Source organism: Chlorocebus sabaeus, chromosome 1 (genome assembly GCF_047675955.1).
Source record: "Chlorocebus sabaeus isolate Y175 chromosome 1, mChlSab1.0.hap1, whole genome shotgun sequence".
NCBI lineage: Eukaryota > Metazoa > Chordata > Mammalia > Primates > Cercopithecidae > Chlorocebus > Chlorocebus sabaeus.
Genome location: NC_132904.1, coordinates 98,406,042 through 98,424,359, shown reverse-complemented (window position 1 = coordinate 98,424,359; position 18,318 = coordinate 98,406,042). Strand labels below are relative to the sequence as shown.

At 35.3% G+C, this 18,318-nt stretch overlaps 1 protein-coding gene across 1 annotated transcript; it reads left to right on the top strand.

Annotated features, from left to right (window-relative positions):
• ANGPTL5 (angiopoietin like 5) lies at window positions 1-17,270 on the top strand. Its single transcript, XM_008020636.3, has 8 exons — window positions 1-188; window positions 736-880; window positions 2,137-2,240; window positions 3,082-3,175; window positions 5,266-5,366; window positions 7,391-7,511; window positions 12,879-13,064; window positions 16,333-17,270. The coding sequence occupies exons 1-8, from the start codon at window positions 93-95 to the stop codon at window positions 16,650-16,652; spliced, it is 1,167 nt and encodes a 388-aa protein (XP_008018827.1). The 5' UTR covers window positions 1-92; the 3' UTR covers window positions 16,653-17,270.
• Window positions 17,271-18,318: the final 1,048 nt, after the last annotated feature.

The window sequence follows — 18,318 nt, the reverse complement described above, 5'->3', positions numbered from 1 at the left end:
AGGTTTTTAACTGAAGACTCTATGCTCTGTAGTTCTTTCCACAGAGAGCTGACTGATATTTGAAGAAGTGTTTTCATCTGTCCAAGAAAAATATGATGTCTCCATTCCAAGCCTCACTCTTATTCATAAATGTATGTATTTTTATTTGTGGAGAAGCTGTACAAGGTAACTGTGTACATCATTCTACGGTAAGAATTTTAGCAATATTATATTAGCTAGGAAAGCATGATTAGAATTTTGAAAAGATTAATCATAACTACCAAATATAATTTATGGAACAATTAAAACATTTATTTAGAAATGTTGAAAAATTGCTTTAATATTACTGTTTTTAAACTGAGGAAGCTATAAACTGAAGATTGACTCAACAAATATCTTATGAAAAAATTTTAAAGACATTTCAGGCCTAGATTAAAAACTAGCCCACAACTTTTCAATGAAATATCTGATAGGTAATAAAAAATCACGTTGCTTAAAAAAAGCTGTTCCACAAACTTTCATATTTCAAATATTGTCCTGTGAGTGACTACCTAGGATATTAAGAAATTGGTCCATTAGATTTTATTTACTCATCAGGTTTATTTGTAGAAGTTTGAATTAAATAGCTTATATTTTTCTCTGATGATCAGCCTTGTCTTTCCTGAAATCTAAGCTTTTCCCTATAGTCTTATTATGTATTATGTCATATAACATGTGTAATGTATTTTTTCTTATTTCTATTTTTTTAATATAAAGGACTCTTCAGTAGTTAACATTGTAGAAGATGTATCTAATGCAAAAGATGAAAGTAAAAGTAATGATACTGTTTGTAAGGAAGACTGTGAGGAATCATGTGATGTTAAAACTAAAATTACACGAGAAGAAAAACATTTCATGTGTAGTAAGTATTAAAAATAAACACAATAATAAGGGTATATGATTCATTATTTTTAGGCTAGACATTGAAAAGTATACTTTAGCTTTTGTCTGGGTCATTTTCTACACATCCTGATCATCCTAGGCTAGAAGCTTTATTGTTTGGCCCATGATAGGTGCTTAATAAATATTTGGTAAATGAATGGATCCTTTTTCTATGTAGCTAATTCTGTGTGTAAAAAAAGGGTCTCAGGCTTCTCAAACCAATGAGTGCAGCTTTAGGCCTATTAAGACAGATGGCTAAATTCAGGAAAAAGCTAATAGAAAGTGAGAGACTGAAAATAAAAAAGAGAGAGGAAGCTGAGTGAGGTAGAATTAAAACTATCAAGATTTATTAATGCGATCCTACTGCTGGTGGAAAGAAACTTGGAAAATAAATTTTTAAAGAATAACATATGTAATAATGTGTGGCCCTTTTGTTATAGGGGGCATCATTATTGCTATCTTGGGTAAAACTCACATAGGGTCTGAGAAATATAGGTAGTCAATGTTTATTTCCTAATTTTGATGGTTGTGTTATTAGAAATGTCTTTGGTGTAAGAAATACACACTGAAATGGCAAGATGGTACATCATGGCAACATGGTCTCAAAGGCGTTAGGAAAAAAGTTATTTGTACTGTTATCACAACTTCACTATAAGAAATTTTCTCCTAAGATAAAAACATTTTTAAAAGGAAAATGCATGGTAAATGTTTAGTCAGAAACCAAATAACCAAAACCTTTGACTAAGATTTATTATGTGTATGTATATGTATGTGCTAGCAATTTAATTATATAAATATAGTATTAATAGAAAAATTAAAACCAAGATGTACTTTTAAAAATTAACTTGCCTGGTATAAAATTGTTACCATTAACTTTCTTATACAGTAAGAATTGATGACTCCTATACCTCCTGCCTCTATATATCTCATCTTATGAGGTGAGAATTTATAATCAGAACATTGTCTCTTAATTATAACAGATTAATTATTCTGGGTAATTTATATTAGTAGGAAGCATAGTTTCATTAATAAGTATTGACACAATCATTTCTGGGGTTAATCCTGAGTTAAACAAAATATATACTAACTAAAATATGTAATTCTGAGTATTAAGATAAATTGAGATCGTATTGAGTTAACATACACATCCAAAATCAGGTAAAATTCACTATTTTTCACTGTGATTGTTTTCTATAACAGTATAATACTTAACAGCCACTTCTTATTATGGTTAAGGAAATTTGCAAAATTCTATTGTTTCCTACACAAGAAGTACCAAAAAACTACTAAGGAATATGATGGATGAGCAACAAACTTCCTTGGATTATTTGTCTAATCAGGTATAGATGTTTTAGCATTGTGTTTTTATTGCATGTGCACGTTGATGTATAATTAGCTGGAGGTATAATCTTTTTTTAAAATGCTTTCATGTTCAGACATCTATGTAGCGCCTACTATGTTAGAGGCACCATAGTAAACTTTAGACAAACAAAAAGCAGTAAAACAATTGAACTATTCAAGTGGTATACAGTCTAGTGGAGCATTAAAATGTATTGACAAAAATGTGGTTGTTAGAATGGCACAAAAGAGAACTCTCAGATACAAAAAAGTTTCCCAGAGGAGAAAGTCTGTGAACAGTCATAAAGGATGAATAAATGTTTTAAAAATCATACAGGTTGGGTAAGGCGAAGAGGACATTCCATTCTGGGGAAACTTCCTGGAGTTGATGCAGGGTGGAGTGGCTGGTGAGGCTGAGTATTTAAGGAAAACTGACTATAGGAATAGGCAAGAACGAAATCGTACCACACCAAAGAGCCACTGTAGTGTTTAAGCAAGGAAATGCCACAATCTGATCAACTTGTGTGGCCAGTGACTTGAGGAAGAAAGAGCCAAGGGAGGAGGTAAGAAACTATAGCAATGGTTTGGACAAGGTATGAAAGACAGATGTGCAAGAGCAGCCAAATGCAGAAATAGGGGCAGATAAAATCAATGTTAAGGAGGTAGATACTACGAAATTCAATGATTGCTATTTAGCTTTGTCTTTATTGTTTGTTAAAGTGGTAAGAACTCAATCTAGAGAAATGGACACTGTTATGTATTTCAGAGCTGGGTTTATGAGAGGCTTAAAGATGGCAATTTCTTCAAATATAAATTTACTTAAATGTGTATGCACGTGTTTAGGTTAACGAGCTCATGAATAGAGTTCTCCTTTTGACTACAGAAGTTTTTAGAAAACAACTGGATCCTTTTCCTCACAGACCAGTTCAGTCACATGGTGAGAACTTTGGTATTTCAGCCTTTACATGTTTGTCTTTTATTGCTTAAAATTTTCCTGGACAGGTCGATCCATTTAAAAGTTTTGTTTAAAAACTGCAGCTCACCGTTCTCTAACAGACTGGAGGGTTAATACCTGCCATTAAGCAAATTTCACCACAGACAATGTGGTACTTTCTTAAAATGGGATACTTTTTCAACCATGTGAAAGCCATGCCTGTATAAAGATATCCTGAAGCTGTTGAAAATAACATTGTTTTCTGTAGCATTGTTCTGGGCTCCTGGTTTACATCTTATTAATAATTCATCTTCAGATAGAAGAAAAGAAAGCGTCAAAGTTCCTCCCACCTGTAAAAAATGTTTCTGACATGTTTGAAATGTTTAAAATTGGGGCATAAAATTTGAAAGGAAAAAGAAATGTAAGACAAGAATAAACTGAAAGTTAGCACTTTTAATACTAAAATACAGCATATTAATTCCTAAAGGCTTGGACTTCTAGGAAAAATACCCTATAAATCTTATAAATATGAATTTATCCCCAAATGTTTAAACAAATAAATATTATTGAGTGCCTAGAACATGATCTTTATATTCTTCTTCGAAAAAGAAGAGAATAAACAGTGCCTGAAAATCTTCTATGTGATAGGTAGGAAGACAGGCACTTTCTCACGTTATTTTGTTAGTAAAATTATTTCATTATATCTCATAACTGCCCCAAAGCACGTATGGTGTGGTAGTCAGGAGCATGGACTCTGATGTCAGAATCCTTGGTTTCAAATTTCTGACCTGCTGCTCTCTTGATATGTTTTCTCATCAGTAAACTGATAGTACCTACCTCTTATAGTTGATGTGAGGATTAAATGAATAAATACAGGAAAGTCTCTTAAAATATTGCCCGAATCAAATGTTTATCACAAGGAAAAAAAAATTGCCCAAGTCATAGGGAGAGCAATATAAGGGCTTGCTATGATCATCATCATCAGATAAGAAATATCCAGCCCAGAAAAATCGAAATAATCTGTTCACGTTAATTTGAAAGGTAATGATAAAGCAGATACTCCAACCCAGATCAGTCCTTCAGTGTGAACTTGTATCATGTCTCTGAGCATAGAGTCATTATAAGAATATCTCTTAACAATTAAGGACACAGGCAACAACAAATCTATGTCTCCTAGAGACGAAGGGGAAAGCAAATGACTTTTTATAGCTAACTTTTTTGTAGATGGCATTTTCTTCATTATTTGGATGTGCTGGGCACTGTGGTAAGGGCTTTGTGTAATACCTTACTACGTAAATGGTTAGGACAACACAATGAAGTAAAGTGTTAGGGGTAGAACTAGGATGTTAAGATGGGCATTTGGATAATGGACACTCTAAGGGTTGAATTTGTTTCATTTATAAAAGATGCTACAGAGTAGAGTATCTTCCAGAAAATGTAATATCCATATCCACATACACATGTTTACAATCCCTTAGAGATGAGTGCTCTGGAGAAGGTGATTATGGGGGGCTATAATTCTAACTGTTGTAAACAGAGTAGGCTCTAACATCAGGCATAATTTCTTGGTTAAGAAAGTGATTTCCCCTTTCTTCCTTTGGCTGCTGGTATTAGTGGTCTCAAACACCTCAGTCTCTGAAGTTGGGAATAGAATACTGAAAGATGTGTCTATAGTGGTTAATTTGCTTATTCGTTTTGGTGTTCTCCTCCCCGTTTATGTAGACTTCCTTTAAACATTACATCCTCTAAGATAAACTTAAATTTCTGAAAGGGCATTATTTATTGGGAAAGAGAATGTGTAATTATAAAATATGTTTAATAAGTGTTGATCCCAAATGAAACTTTTAAACAGTATAGGAAACAAATCACTAACAGTGATATTATAAGTGAAGGCTTCTTGCAGCATAAATTCTTTAATCCCTTATGTTTTCTTCTTATTTCTAAAATTGTGACCATTTTTCATTTTGCAGGAGTTAAAATAATATTATTAATGAAAATTATGATAATAATAGCACTATCAATTCTCTATAGTAAAATGATTGCCTTAAATGTACAGTTGAAAATATCCCAATTAAATAATTTTGCTTTTCTAGGTTTAGATTGCACTGATATTAAGGATACCATTGGTTCTGTCACCAAAACACCAAGTGGTTTATACATAATTCACCCAGAAGGATCTAGCTACCCATTTGAGGTAAAGTTTTCCCGTATTACGTGGGCTAAGATAAACATCCAACCAATTTAATTTATGTTAAAATTTAAATTGTTTTAATATTTAATTTTTCCTTGAAAAATTTTAAATAAATTAGGTAAAGTTCTAGTTTCAAAATTTTGGTGTTTTAGAATTCTAATGCCCAAAATATGAATTATTAAAAGAGCTAGAGTCTGTCTTTCACTTTTCTATTTGAGTTTCCATGGTTATACTCTTTAAAGTAAATCCATCTGATGCGAAAGCTTATATTATCCTCAGAATAGGCAGAACTATAGCAGGCAGAACTATGCAATATAATACTTGCTTGCTTTAATTAGCCTGTGGGTATTGGAAAATAATGGTGTGCTTTGCCTTGGAGCTTACTAAAAATACTTTTGACTTCTCTTCCTGTATATGTTTATCATTTCTTTTGATGATAGATGATTTTATGTGATTGCATGAGAAATTAATAATTAAAAAACCTTTCAGTGGAGTGCAAGGCAGACTGAAAAGCTGATTCATTCTGAAATTGATAAATTACTCTTATGTCTATTCTTAGTAGTTCTCTGCAAGGATATCTAGTAGAAATTTCTACCAGAGACTATGCATATTGATGGAATATATTCATGTGTGTATATATATATACACACACACACATATACAATTATATATATTATATATATTTTTTCCTGGGCACTTCTTTGTGCAGAAGACAGTTTATGATACTTATACCTTATTGATAACCTTTATTGGATAATAAAGTCACTTTTTTTCTAAGTAGGTACTACTGGTTTCTCTTCTTAGAGTTACTACCATTATTTTATTTGAAATCTATTGACAAGATGTCAAAAAATTGGAAATTAGGTGGGAAATAATTTTAAAATTACCTAAGTGACTTCACCTACAGATTCAAAACTAGATCTGAACAGACGTGGAAAAGGAAGGCTTCTAATTTTGTGAAGAGTGGGATGCATAATCACCTCTTCTGTGGGAAAGTGCTGGTTCCTTAACTTCCTCCACACTGCCTTATCTCTGTCTCTATGCGGGAAGTTTCTGAGGGAGAATTTTTCTCTGATTTCTTCCCTATATTGCTTCTATGCGTCCCCTACAGAGGTCCTTTTAGGAGCTTTTACACAGCATCAACAGATGTGTCTATGAGCACCTGCTGAGTGGGCACAGATCATGCCTTTCTCTGAAAATGCCAGTCTGAACACAGGCCTTCCAGGCTTGTGGGAGAAAAGAGCAAAGACAAACACGTGAACACATTTCTCACACACACACACACACACACACACCCCAGTGTTTTAATTCAAAAGTTTATAGAGAAATACATTGCTCTGCCATATCAGAGCAATACTGTTATACAAACTGAAGAATATTTGTAAAGTTGAGTAATAACAGCATAACCTTAAAATGCTGCTGCAAATACGGCCAGGCGCGGTGGCTCATGCCTGTAATCTCAGCACTCTAGGAGGCCGAGGCAGGCGGATCACGAGGTCAGGAGATCGAGACCATCCCAGCTAACACAGTTGAAACCCCGTTTCTACTAAAAAAGGCGTGCTGGCGGGCGCCTGTAGTTCCAGCTACTTAGGAGGCTGAGGCAGGAGAATTGAGTGAACCCGGGAGGCGGAGCTTGCAGTGAGCCGGATCGCGCCACTCCCTCTCCAGCCTGGGTGACAGAGACTCCATCTCAAAAAAAAAAAAAAAAGAAAAAAGAAAGAAAGAAAAAAATGCTGCAAATACATATTTTTAAAAATGATTGTTATAGGGACTGTGATTAAGTTAATTACAAATTTGTTTTATAATAAACAGCATTATTTAGGTTAATTACAGGTTTGTTTTATAATAAACAGCATTATTTCTAGAGATACAAAAAAATCTGAATGAATTAATGGCATATGATTGCATTGAAAACTCAGTGGCAGTATCGTCTCTTTTTCTAGGCCTAAGGATGAAGCGTGAGTGTTATATTATCAAATAATGAAAATAATCGTGTATTATTTTGTGCTTCCCTGTGCTTGTTTTAGGTAATGTGTGACATGGATTACAGAGGAGGTGGATGGACTGTGATACAGAAAAGGATTGATGGGATAATTGATTTCCAAAGGTTGTGGTGTGATTATCTGGATGGATTTGGAGACCTTTTAGGTTAGTTTTTTGTATTTCTACTCTACATTTTTTACTCTTTTTGGTATTATATCTATAGAATCTTTATTGGTCAGATCTTCAGTAAAAATAGCAAATGCTTGCAAATATCAAAATATGACTTAAATCACCCTCTTTTCATATGCCAGATTATTTAAAATAAGTAGGTCTTCAGTTGAGATCTGGAAATTTTTATTTGTAGATATCTGGTGAAATGTGATTTGAGTGAAAATTCTAGATTGGATATGTATTAAGTATCTACTGTGTACCCAGCAGGTTCTGGCAGGTGCTCACCAACTGTTTGCAGAACGAAAAACTGAATGGCAGCATTGTCCTAGATCTTAAAATTCTTGAGATGTGTGTAGTATCGATACAAGCCAGTGAAATGGCGAATGGAGGTGTCTGTGCAAATTCAAATTATTTAACCTGATCATATTATTAAAATGTCAGTAAACATATTTATGTTCAAAATTTGAAAATTATAACCCCAGGTGAATGTAAAAATCTGTTTACATTATTGCCACATGGCAGCATCACTTTTGCTGGTAAACAGAAACACCAATATTTCTGAACTTTGCAGAATTTTACATTAGTTGGAACTTCTGCCAGTGAGTTTGCTAATTTTTATGCTATTTTAACAGTTACTGTTTTTATAATTTTAAATCTTTAATCTCTCATAATAATGTCATCCAAGGATTTGGTAAGTAATGGTGTTAGTCCTAGTGCTAAAAATGCTACTGAATGCCAGTGATTTTAGAAGCCATTTGGCTTATACCCAGGTAACTGCCATACTATGGAGTATAGTGAACATGCTTGCATTTCCTCAGCATTACTTCTGATTTTTCCACTGATGCTTCTTCTTGAATTAGGTAGTTATAGATCCATATACAGGCTTTGAATTGCCATCTTCCTTACTTCAAGTTTATTTCTATGGGGAAAGAATATGAGTTTTGACTGACCAGGTCTTCAGGCAGGTATAGTGCATGCAAACGGAGACTGCTTTGTACTGGTGTATTTTGAAAACAAATTTGGGGCTGGGCCTGGTGGCTCATGCCTGTAGCCCCAGCACTTTGGGAGGCCGAGACAGGTGGATTGCTTGAGGCCAGGAGTTTGAAACCAGGCTGGCCAACATGTTGAAACCATGTCTCTATAAAATTACAAAAGACGGATTCACAGCCAAATTTTACCAGAGGTACAAATAAGAGCTGGTGCCATTCTTTCTGAAACTGTTCCAAGCAATAGTAAAAGAGGGAATCCTCCCTAACTGTTTTTATGAGGTCAGCATCATCCTGACACCAAAACCTGGCAGAGACACAACAAAAAAAGAAAATTTCAGGCCAATGTCCCTGATGAACATCGATGTGAAAATCCTAAATAAAATACTGGCAAACTGAATCCAGCAGCACATTAAAAAGCTTATCCACCATGATCAAGTGGGCTTCATCCCTGGGATGCAAGGCTGGTTCAACACATGCAAATCACATAATCCACCATATAAACAGAATCAATGACAAAAACCACATGATTATCTCAATAAATGCAGAAAAGCCCTTTGATAAAATTCAACACCCCTTCATGTTAAAAACTCTCAATAAAATAGGTATTGATAGAATGTATCTCAAAATAATAAGAGCTATTTGTGACAAATCCACAGCCAGTATCATATTGAATGGGCAAAAGCTGGAAGCATTCCCTTTGAAAACCAGCATAAGACAAGGATGCCCTCTCACCACTCCTATTCAACATAATATTGGAAGTTCTGGCCAGGGCAATCAGGCAGGAGAAAGAAATAAAGGATATTCAATTAGGAAAAGAGGAAGTCAAATCGTCTCTGTTTGCAGATGACATGATTGTATATTTTGAAAACCCCATCATCTCAGTCCCAAAGCTCCTTAAACTGATAAGTAACTTCAGCAAAGTCTCAGGATACAACATCAATGTGCAAAAATCACAAGCATTCCTATACACCAATAATAGACAAACAGAGAGCCAAATCATGAGTGAACTCCCATTCACAATTGCTACAAAGAGAATACAATACCTAGGAATCCAACTTACAAGGGATGTGAAGGATGTGTAGTTCTCTTCAAGAACTACAAACCACTGCTCAAGGAAATAAGAGAGGACACAGACAAGTGGAAAAATATGCCATGCTCATGGATAGGAGGAATCAATATCATGAAAATGGCCATACTGCCCAAAGTAATTTTTTTTTGAGACGAAGTTTCACTCTTGTTGCCTAGGCTGGAGCGCAATGGTGTGATCTCGGCTCACTGCAACCTCTGCCTCCCGGATTCAAGAGATTCTCCTGCCTCAGCCTCCTGAGTAGCTGGGATTACAGGTTCCTGCCACCACACCCGGCTAATTTTTGTATATTTAATAGAGACGGGATTTCACCATGTTGATCAGGCTGGTCTTGAACTTCTGACCTCAAGTGAGCCACCCACCTCAGCCTCCCAAAGTGCTGGGATTATAGACGTGAGCCACTGTACCTGGCCTGCCCAAAGTAATTTATAGATTCGATGCTATTCCCATCAAGCTACCATTGACTTTCTTCACATAGTTAGAAAAAACTACTTTAAATTTCATATGGAACCAAAAAGGAGCCTGTATAGCCAAGGTAATCCTAAGCAAAAAGAACAAAGCTGGAGACATCATGCTACCTGACTTCAAATTATACTACAAGGCTACAATAACCAAAACAGCTTGGTACTGGAACCAAAACAGATATATAGACCAATGGAATAGAACAGAGGCCTCAGAAATAACACCACAAATCTACAACCATCTGATCTTTGACAAAACTTACAAAAACAAGCAACGGGGAAAGGATTCCCTATTTAATAAATGGTGCTGGGAAAACTGGCTAGCCATATGCAGAAAACTGAAACTGGACTCCTTCCTTTTACCTTATGCAAAAATTAATTCAAGATGCATTAAAGATTTAAATGTAAGACTTAAAATCATAAAAACCCTAGAAGAAAACCCAGACAATACCATTCATGACACAGGCATGGGCAAAGACTTCATGACTGAAACACCAAAAGCAATTTCAACAAAAGCCAAAATTGACAAATAGGATCTAATTAAACTAAAGAGCTCCTGGACAGCAAAAGAAAGAAGTGAATAGGCAACCTACAGAATGGGAGAAAATTTTTGCAATCTAAGCCTCTGGCAAAGGGCTAATATCCAGAATCTACAAATAACTTAAACAAATTTACAAGGAAAAAACAAATAACCCCGTCAAAAAGTGGGCAAAGAATATGAACAGACACTTTTCAAAAGACAACATTTAAACGGCCAACCACATACGAAAAAAAGCTTGTCATCACTAGTCATTAGAGAAATGCAAATCAAAAACACAATCAGATACCATCTCATGCCAGTTAGAATGGTGATAAGTAAAAAGTCAGGAAACAACAGATGCTTGAGAGGATGTGGAGAAATAGGAATGCTTTTACACTATTGATGGTAGTGTAAATTAGTTCAACCATTGTTGAAGACAGTGTGGGGATTCCTCAAGGATCTAGAACTAGAAATACCATTTGACATAGCAATCCCATTACTGGGTATATACCCAAAGAATTATAAATCTACTGTAAAGACACATGCACACGTATGTGTATTGCAGCACCATTCACAACAGCAAAGGCTTGGCACCAACCCAAATGCCCTTCAATGATAAAATGGATAAGGAAAATGTGGCACATATACACCATGGAATACTATACAGCCATAAAAAGAATGAATTCATGTCCTTTGCAGGGACATGGATGAAGCTGGAAACCATCATTCTCAGCAAACTAACACAGGAACAGAAAACAAAACACCACATGTTCTCACTCATAAGTGGGAGTTGAACAATGAGAACACATGGACACAGGGAGGGGAACATCACACACTGGGGCCTGTTGGGGGGTAGGGGGCTAGAGGAGGGATAGCATTATGAGAAATACTTAATGTAGATAATGAGTTCAGGGGTGCAGCAAATCACCATAGCACAAGTATATCTATGTAACAAACCTGCACATTCTGCACATGTATCCCAGAACTTAAGTATAATAAAAAATAAATACAAGAATTAGCTGGGGGTGGTGGTGCACACCTCTGTAATCCCAGCTACTTGGGAGGCTGAGGCATGAGAATCTCTTGAATCGGGGGGAGGCGGAAGTTGCAGTGAGCCCAGATCGCACTACTGCACCCTAGCCTGGGTGACAGAGTGAGACTCTCTCAAAAAAAAAAAAAAAAAAAAAAAAAGGAAACAAAAATTAATTAATTAATTAATTTGGGATTACAGAAAATGCATTTTTAAGTCTTAAATTTGAGGGTGGGCTACTGGGAAAAGATGGCAGGGGCACTTAAACTGAAGTGTTATACACTGTGTGAGACTCAGTGGACCCCTATGGAGCTATCTTATTGGGCCCAATTTCTCTCCTTACTTTTCATTTGTAAGTGTGTTGCTAAAATGTCCATGCCCGTGAGCTCTGAAGAAAGACTTAATATCTTAGCTATAATTTTAAGAGTTTGAATGCTGTCACATCATCCTCCGGCTCTGAAGTTTGTTTTGACTGGACCCTTATTTTCTTTAATGATTTTATGATTCAAGTAGAGGCATATATCTCAGAGTAGAAGTATCCACATTTGGGCTATGCCACGTGGGTAGGGAGAGGTAGAAGGCCATTGGCTAGGATATGTATGCCAGAAGTATGCAGTCTGAGCTGGGGAGTTTATATTTCATCCTGAATCTATAATCGTCTTGGAAATATTGATCCTAAACCCGGGGATATTCCAATGTTATTACATGATGTTCAAGGCATAGGAAATTAACTAGATGCATTGTAACAAAGAAGTGTCTGTTAAGAAAGTATTACAAGGCAGCAAAAAACAATTTCGACTGAGCGTTTTTAGGAAATGTTTCTTTAGGAGCTGCTGATTTGGAGGTTAAACCTTCTACATTTACTGGTTAATAACGTTTTGTTACCTGCCATAATATTTCAATTGGTTTTATGTTGAAATGCCTTAAGGTAAAAGTTGACTTTTTATTTTAGTCTTTAAATGAAGACTAAGTTAATTTTGGGAGATAAAATTTGGGGAGATCATTATTGTTTCCTCTCCCCAAATTTTACTTAATTTGAGAGATAGAAAAAGGGTCTGATTTTCTCAAGTCTGGTGAAGTAGAAGTAGGCATTTTGTTTGTTTTATAAAGTAGGTAAGCACTGATAATTTGAGCTAGGCCATCCAGTGCCTGTAATTACTTATGTGAGCCATCTCAGAATTTTTGAAATGCTAAACAAGATCAAACATTCAAGAATAAAGCATTATTCTAATTTGTATTAAAATATATTAAAACAAAGCATTTTTTTTTTACAGGAGAATTTTGGCTAGGACTAAAAAAGATTTTTTATATAGTAAACCAGAAAAATACCAGTTTTATGCTGTATGTGTCTTTGGAATCAGAAGATGACACACTTGCTTATGCATCATATGATAATTTTTGGCTAGAGGATGAAACAAGATTTTTTAAAATGCACTTAGGACGGTATTCAGGAAATGCTGGTAAGTTTTTTAAATTCCTAAAATTATCCAAATCTAAATTATAACTGACTCATTATTAAGTGAAGATAAAAATAATGCATTTGTCTTACACCTAACTGATAACAGAATAGATTAGGAATAAGAAAGCTGGCTAAGTCTTGAATTTTGAAACTTGGTTATGATCATTGTACCACCTTATGATCATTGTACCACCTCATGCTTCTGAAGTGCTTTATAGTCTCTAAAACAATTTGCCTTATGTAATTTCAGTTAATTCTTTGGATAGAGGGCCTGTGGAGGAGGCTGTGAAGGTATTTTCATTTTCATGTTCAGAGAGGCTGACATTTAGAAGTGACAGACTGTTAAAGATGATCTCTAGTTTTCTCACTTTACAGGTGAAAAAACCTGAGTGATAAAGTGACTTGCCCAACATTCCCAGATCATGTCACCTGAGCCAAGGCAAGAATCCAGGCTGACAGAAAAACTAGTTTAGTGTTCTTTTCATTATACTTTGATGCATCTGCTCATTTCCAAATAAATTTAATTTGTTAGAACTTCAAAATACTTGATGTTAAACTTGCATTTTAATGCTGACAATTTAAAGGCATTTGAATTAAAAAGTACTAAATTCAACTCCCTTGTTGCTGTTTGTGGTGCTTGTTCATTATGTATATTTAGTGTTAGAAATCAAAAAATAAATGATATATGTCCCCAGCTCTTTAACTGATCCCAATATAAAGGAGAAGATAAGTAACCCTGGAAATATAGAATACTGATAGGACTTTTGGGGTCAGAAAGAGGGTGAGAATTATTCCAGTTGATTGCACCCAAAAAAATTCATGGAAAAGCAATTTTCAACGAGCTTTTAATGTTAGATTCAACCTGGGAAGCTTTTTAAAAGTACATATTCCTGTAGAATCTGATTCAGTTATTTTAAGCCAGATGGATATGTTGGCGTACTTGCCGTTGAGAACCACTGATCTAGTCTTGGAAGAATGGATAGGCTTTTGGCAAATGACGGCTGACAAGCAGAGCAGTTTGAGTTAAGGCATAGAGGGAGGAAAATTATAGGACACAGAGAGTTGTCTGACATGGTTGGAATCTATGATACCTGAGGGGTTTACACTTGGGATGTTAGGTGAAAGTCCGACATTCAAATCATGATCTATAGGGAAAAGTTTAAAAAGTTACAATATATGATTTTCAATGCTTCCTCTCTAAAAGTGTAAAGAACTATCTAAAGATGGAATATATTACATTAGGAAAAGTTTGTGTGGGGGTTCTCTGAAAGATGACTAGGATCTAATTAAAGGATAACATTGATAATGACAAAAGTATTTTCCTTACAAAACTCTCAAACTTTGCCATACTGTACTCTACATTTTCCCAACAAGGTTGTTAAGTAACTTTCAACTGTCGATCACATAATGGAATCAGAAGAATAAAAGAAAAAGGTGTCAGCAGGATGTAATGATAGAAATACAGATACAACCAGTGGGTTAAATGTAATCAGGTGTGTGGTAGAGGCAGGTCACAAATTGGGCTTTGAGCTTGGAGCAAAAACAGAAATATGAATTTGAATATTTGAACAGTACACTTGTTCCATGAGAATCACAACTATTCCTGATTATAAGACTTGAGATAAATTTATCTAGATTCTTACGGAAAACAAAAGCGTTATGTTCTCCAACCACACTCTCGCAGAAAGCATGATGGGTATATTTTAATAGACTATTTTTAAGGAAATATGCATATATTTTTTAAATGAATTAAATAAAATCTATTGAGCTTATGTGCTGTATGGTCCTTCTGGTGGTCGGACTTTATCTAGGGAGAGTATCCGTGGAATGATCACATTGTTTAGGCAATGCTCCATGGGTGTTGTCTCTCACTGGATTTGGAAAGGTATTACACTGTGTGGGTGTTGGAGATTATATCGTCTCTGAAAATACCTACAATATGTGTGTTTTGTTCCCCATGAAGTGCAGAGTCAGAGACTTTAATAATCAGCAGAATCACCACCACTGCTAATGAAGTTCTCCAGGCTCTTTCAAAAGATTTATCTCAAGAGATGCCAAACATTCAGAAATAATGAAACAAACATAGAGCTTGGTTTCTCCACAGATTTTATATGACTTCTTTTTTAATTAGTGTTTCAAACATTAACCAAAGTTTACATATAGGTGAAATGTAGATATTATGGGTTTACTTAGAATCTTTAACTTTATGGAATTTTATGAAACAAAATATGACTCCTGCTTCTACCACTGAGTTTACTGGGTCATCTTGGACAGGATACTTAATCATTGCAGGGATATTGTAAATACGAGAGATGCCATACACACAATGTTCAGGCCGGAAGCAGTGGCTCGCACCTGTAATCCTAGCACTTTGGGAGGCCGAGGCGGGTAGATCACTTGAGGAAAGGAGTTCAAGACCAACCTGGCCAACATGGTGAAACCCTGTCTCTACTAAAAACACAAAAAATTAGCTGGGTGTGGTGGCTTGTGCCTGTAATCCCAGCTACACTGTAGGCTGAGGCAGGAGAATCGCTTGAACCTGGGAGGTGAAGGTTGCAGTGAGCCAAGATCATGCAATTGTACTCCAGACTGGGGGACAAGAGCAAAGCTCTGTCTCAAAAACAAAACATAACAAAATAAAACAATGTTCAGTAGAAGCCCTTTAAAAATGGTTTTGTCTTAACTACTATTCAATTGGTCCATAAATCATGTGAAGAGCCATGAAGAAAAGGTACACCTCAAAAGTACACCTGAATTTTTCTTGAGGGCATTTGGTATTCTGTATAATATACAGAAAAAATCCCCAGAAAACCCCCCAACTTTTTAAATTGTAAATCTACATTTCTTAAAGGTAAAAGTTTCTCTAGCTAAAGTGATGTCAATGGTAGTGGTATGAAAACCTACCCTGTGTAAATTATTTTCTTTTCCTAAATTATCAATTATCATATTGGTCTGTCCAAATTATGACAGCTCTGTATGCTGTAATTTTTGGCCTAAATATCTGGTTTTGTCTACACAGCAAAACTTCCATTTTGGACTGTGACTTGTATATGAAATATTCATTTAAAGATGCCTGTCATGTTGAGGAACTCATCACCAGATTGTGGCATGTTGAATCTTCGAGTAGGAGAATTTTAACATGATAAACAGTAGAAAAATCATTTAAACCTTATTTCCAGATATGATGCTCTCACCTAATATGCTGGTAATGATTAATTAAAATAATAGAAATTTCCTTTAAATTCAATCATTAAATTTTTTTTTCCCAGGTGATGCATTCCGAGGCCTCAAAAAAGAAGATAATCAAAATGCAATGCCTTTTAGCACATCAGATGTTGATAATGATGGGTGTCGCCCTGCATGCCTGGTCAATGGTCAGTCTGTGAAGAGCTGCAGTCACCTCCATAACAAGACCGGCTGGTGGTTTAACCAGTGTGGTCTAGCAAATCTAAATGGCATTCATCACTTCCCTGGAAAATTGCTTGCAACTGGAATTCAGTGGGGCACATGGACCAAAAACAACTCACCTGTCAAGATTAAATCTGTTTCAATGAAAATTAGAAGAATGTACAATCCATATTTTAAATAATCTCATTTAACATTGTAATGCAAGTTCTACAGTGATTTGTGATAATATATTAAAGATTTTTAAAAGTTTATCTTTTTACTTAGTCTTTCAAACATATTAGGCAAAATTTAACTGTAGATAGCATTTAGATATTATGAGTTTAATTAGAAAACTTCAATTTTGTAGTATTCTGTAAAAGAAAACATGCATCATTGTATTTTTTTACTTCTGACTATGTTAACAATATACAATGAAATTTGTTTCAAGTGAATTACAACTTGTCTTCCTAAAATTTAGAGTGCTTTTAAAGGATTTTGCCTTTTCTTTGAAGCATTTCTAAACCATAATATGTTGTTAGGAAAATTGAAGAGAGTATTTTACTTATTTTTATATTTACTTTATATGATTGTATAATCTACAGATAATTTCTACTGAAGACAGTTACAATAAGTAACTTTTATGCAGATTAAAATATAAACTACACATGATTTTAAAACTTTACTATTTCTAGGTGATGCCATACTATTTTAAAAGTAGTAAGAGTTTGCTGCCCAAATAATGTTTCTTGTTTTCATATCTAATCATGGTTAATTATTTTGTTATTGTTTGTAATAAATATACTGTACTTTTATATCCTGATCAGTTGCATTCTAAAATACATCTTTATCTGAACCCTTTTTAAACCAGCAGGAATGGTATGAACTTTATGTGAAGGATGGTGGATAAAACAGTGATGAATCAATTCCAGATATACTCTAGGAATAAGCTGGTCCTCTCTACTTTTTCTACTAAGGTGGAGGGAACTGGATGGTAAGGATTCCATAGGGGAGGACAGCAGGGAACATGCAGGGGCAAGTATCAGTTACTGATAAGAGAGACAAGGGAAATGATCAAGAATTAGTTTTTAATAGGAAGTACTTTGTCCAGAGTTAGGGTTACATAATACTCAAGGGAGGGGAAAAGTGGCTGAAAAATTAAGTGGGAAGAGGATTGAATTAAAAGTAGGTTTGAGGATATAGATGTCAGGGTGACATAGCTAAGCCCAGAATAGAACACAGAATCTGATTTGAGTTCAGGGATGGACAAAAATGGTAATAAGGTCATCAGTTAAGGTGCTTTCACTTTGATATCCTCTGAAAGCAGTGAATAAATCATGAACAGGATTACATGAGATAAGATTGCAGGAGGGTGCACATGGATTCCCATGGTCTCCAATGCATATCACAGAGGCACAGCTGCGGTTGTGTCTTGGCGGTGGAGTAAGATGCCTGCCAGACTGGAGAAGCACAGAGCTGACTTTTACATCTGTAATGATATGAGCACCACAAGGCAAATTCCCCTACAAATCAAGGCAATAATTTTGTTACTTAGCAAGCCAATCTGTTGTTTCAGATCTGGGCCTTGAAATCTTTGCTGAGCTGGGACTGAGGCAATCTCCCTTATGGTACTGCAAGAGATAGAGGCTTCACATTTTTTCCCATCTAAAGGCTATGGAAATGATGGAAAAATTGAGGATGAAAGCAGAATGGGAATCAATGGAATATTAAAGGAAAAGATGGACCCAGGGAGCAGTGATAAATTTTAATTTTGGGGGCTTTGGAGTGGGAAGATACATTTGAGTTGTAATTGACTAACCATGGACAACATTACTTCCAGGATGCCTTGTGAGAAGCTATAAAATTATTAA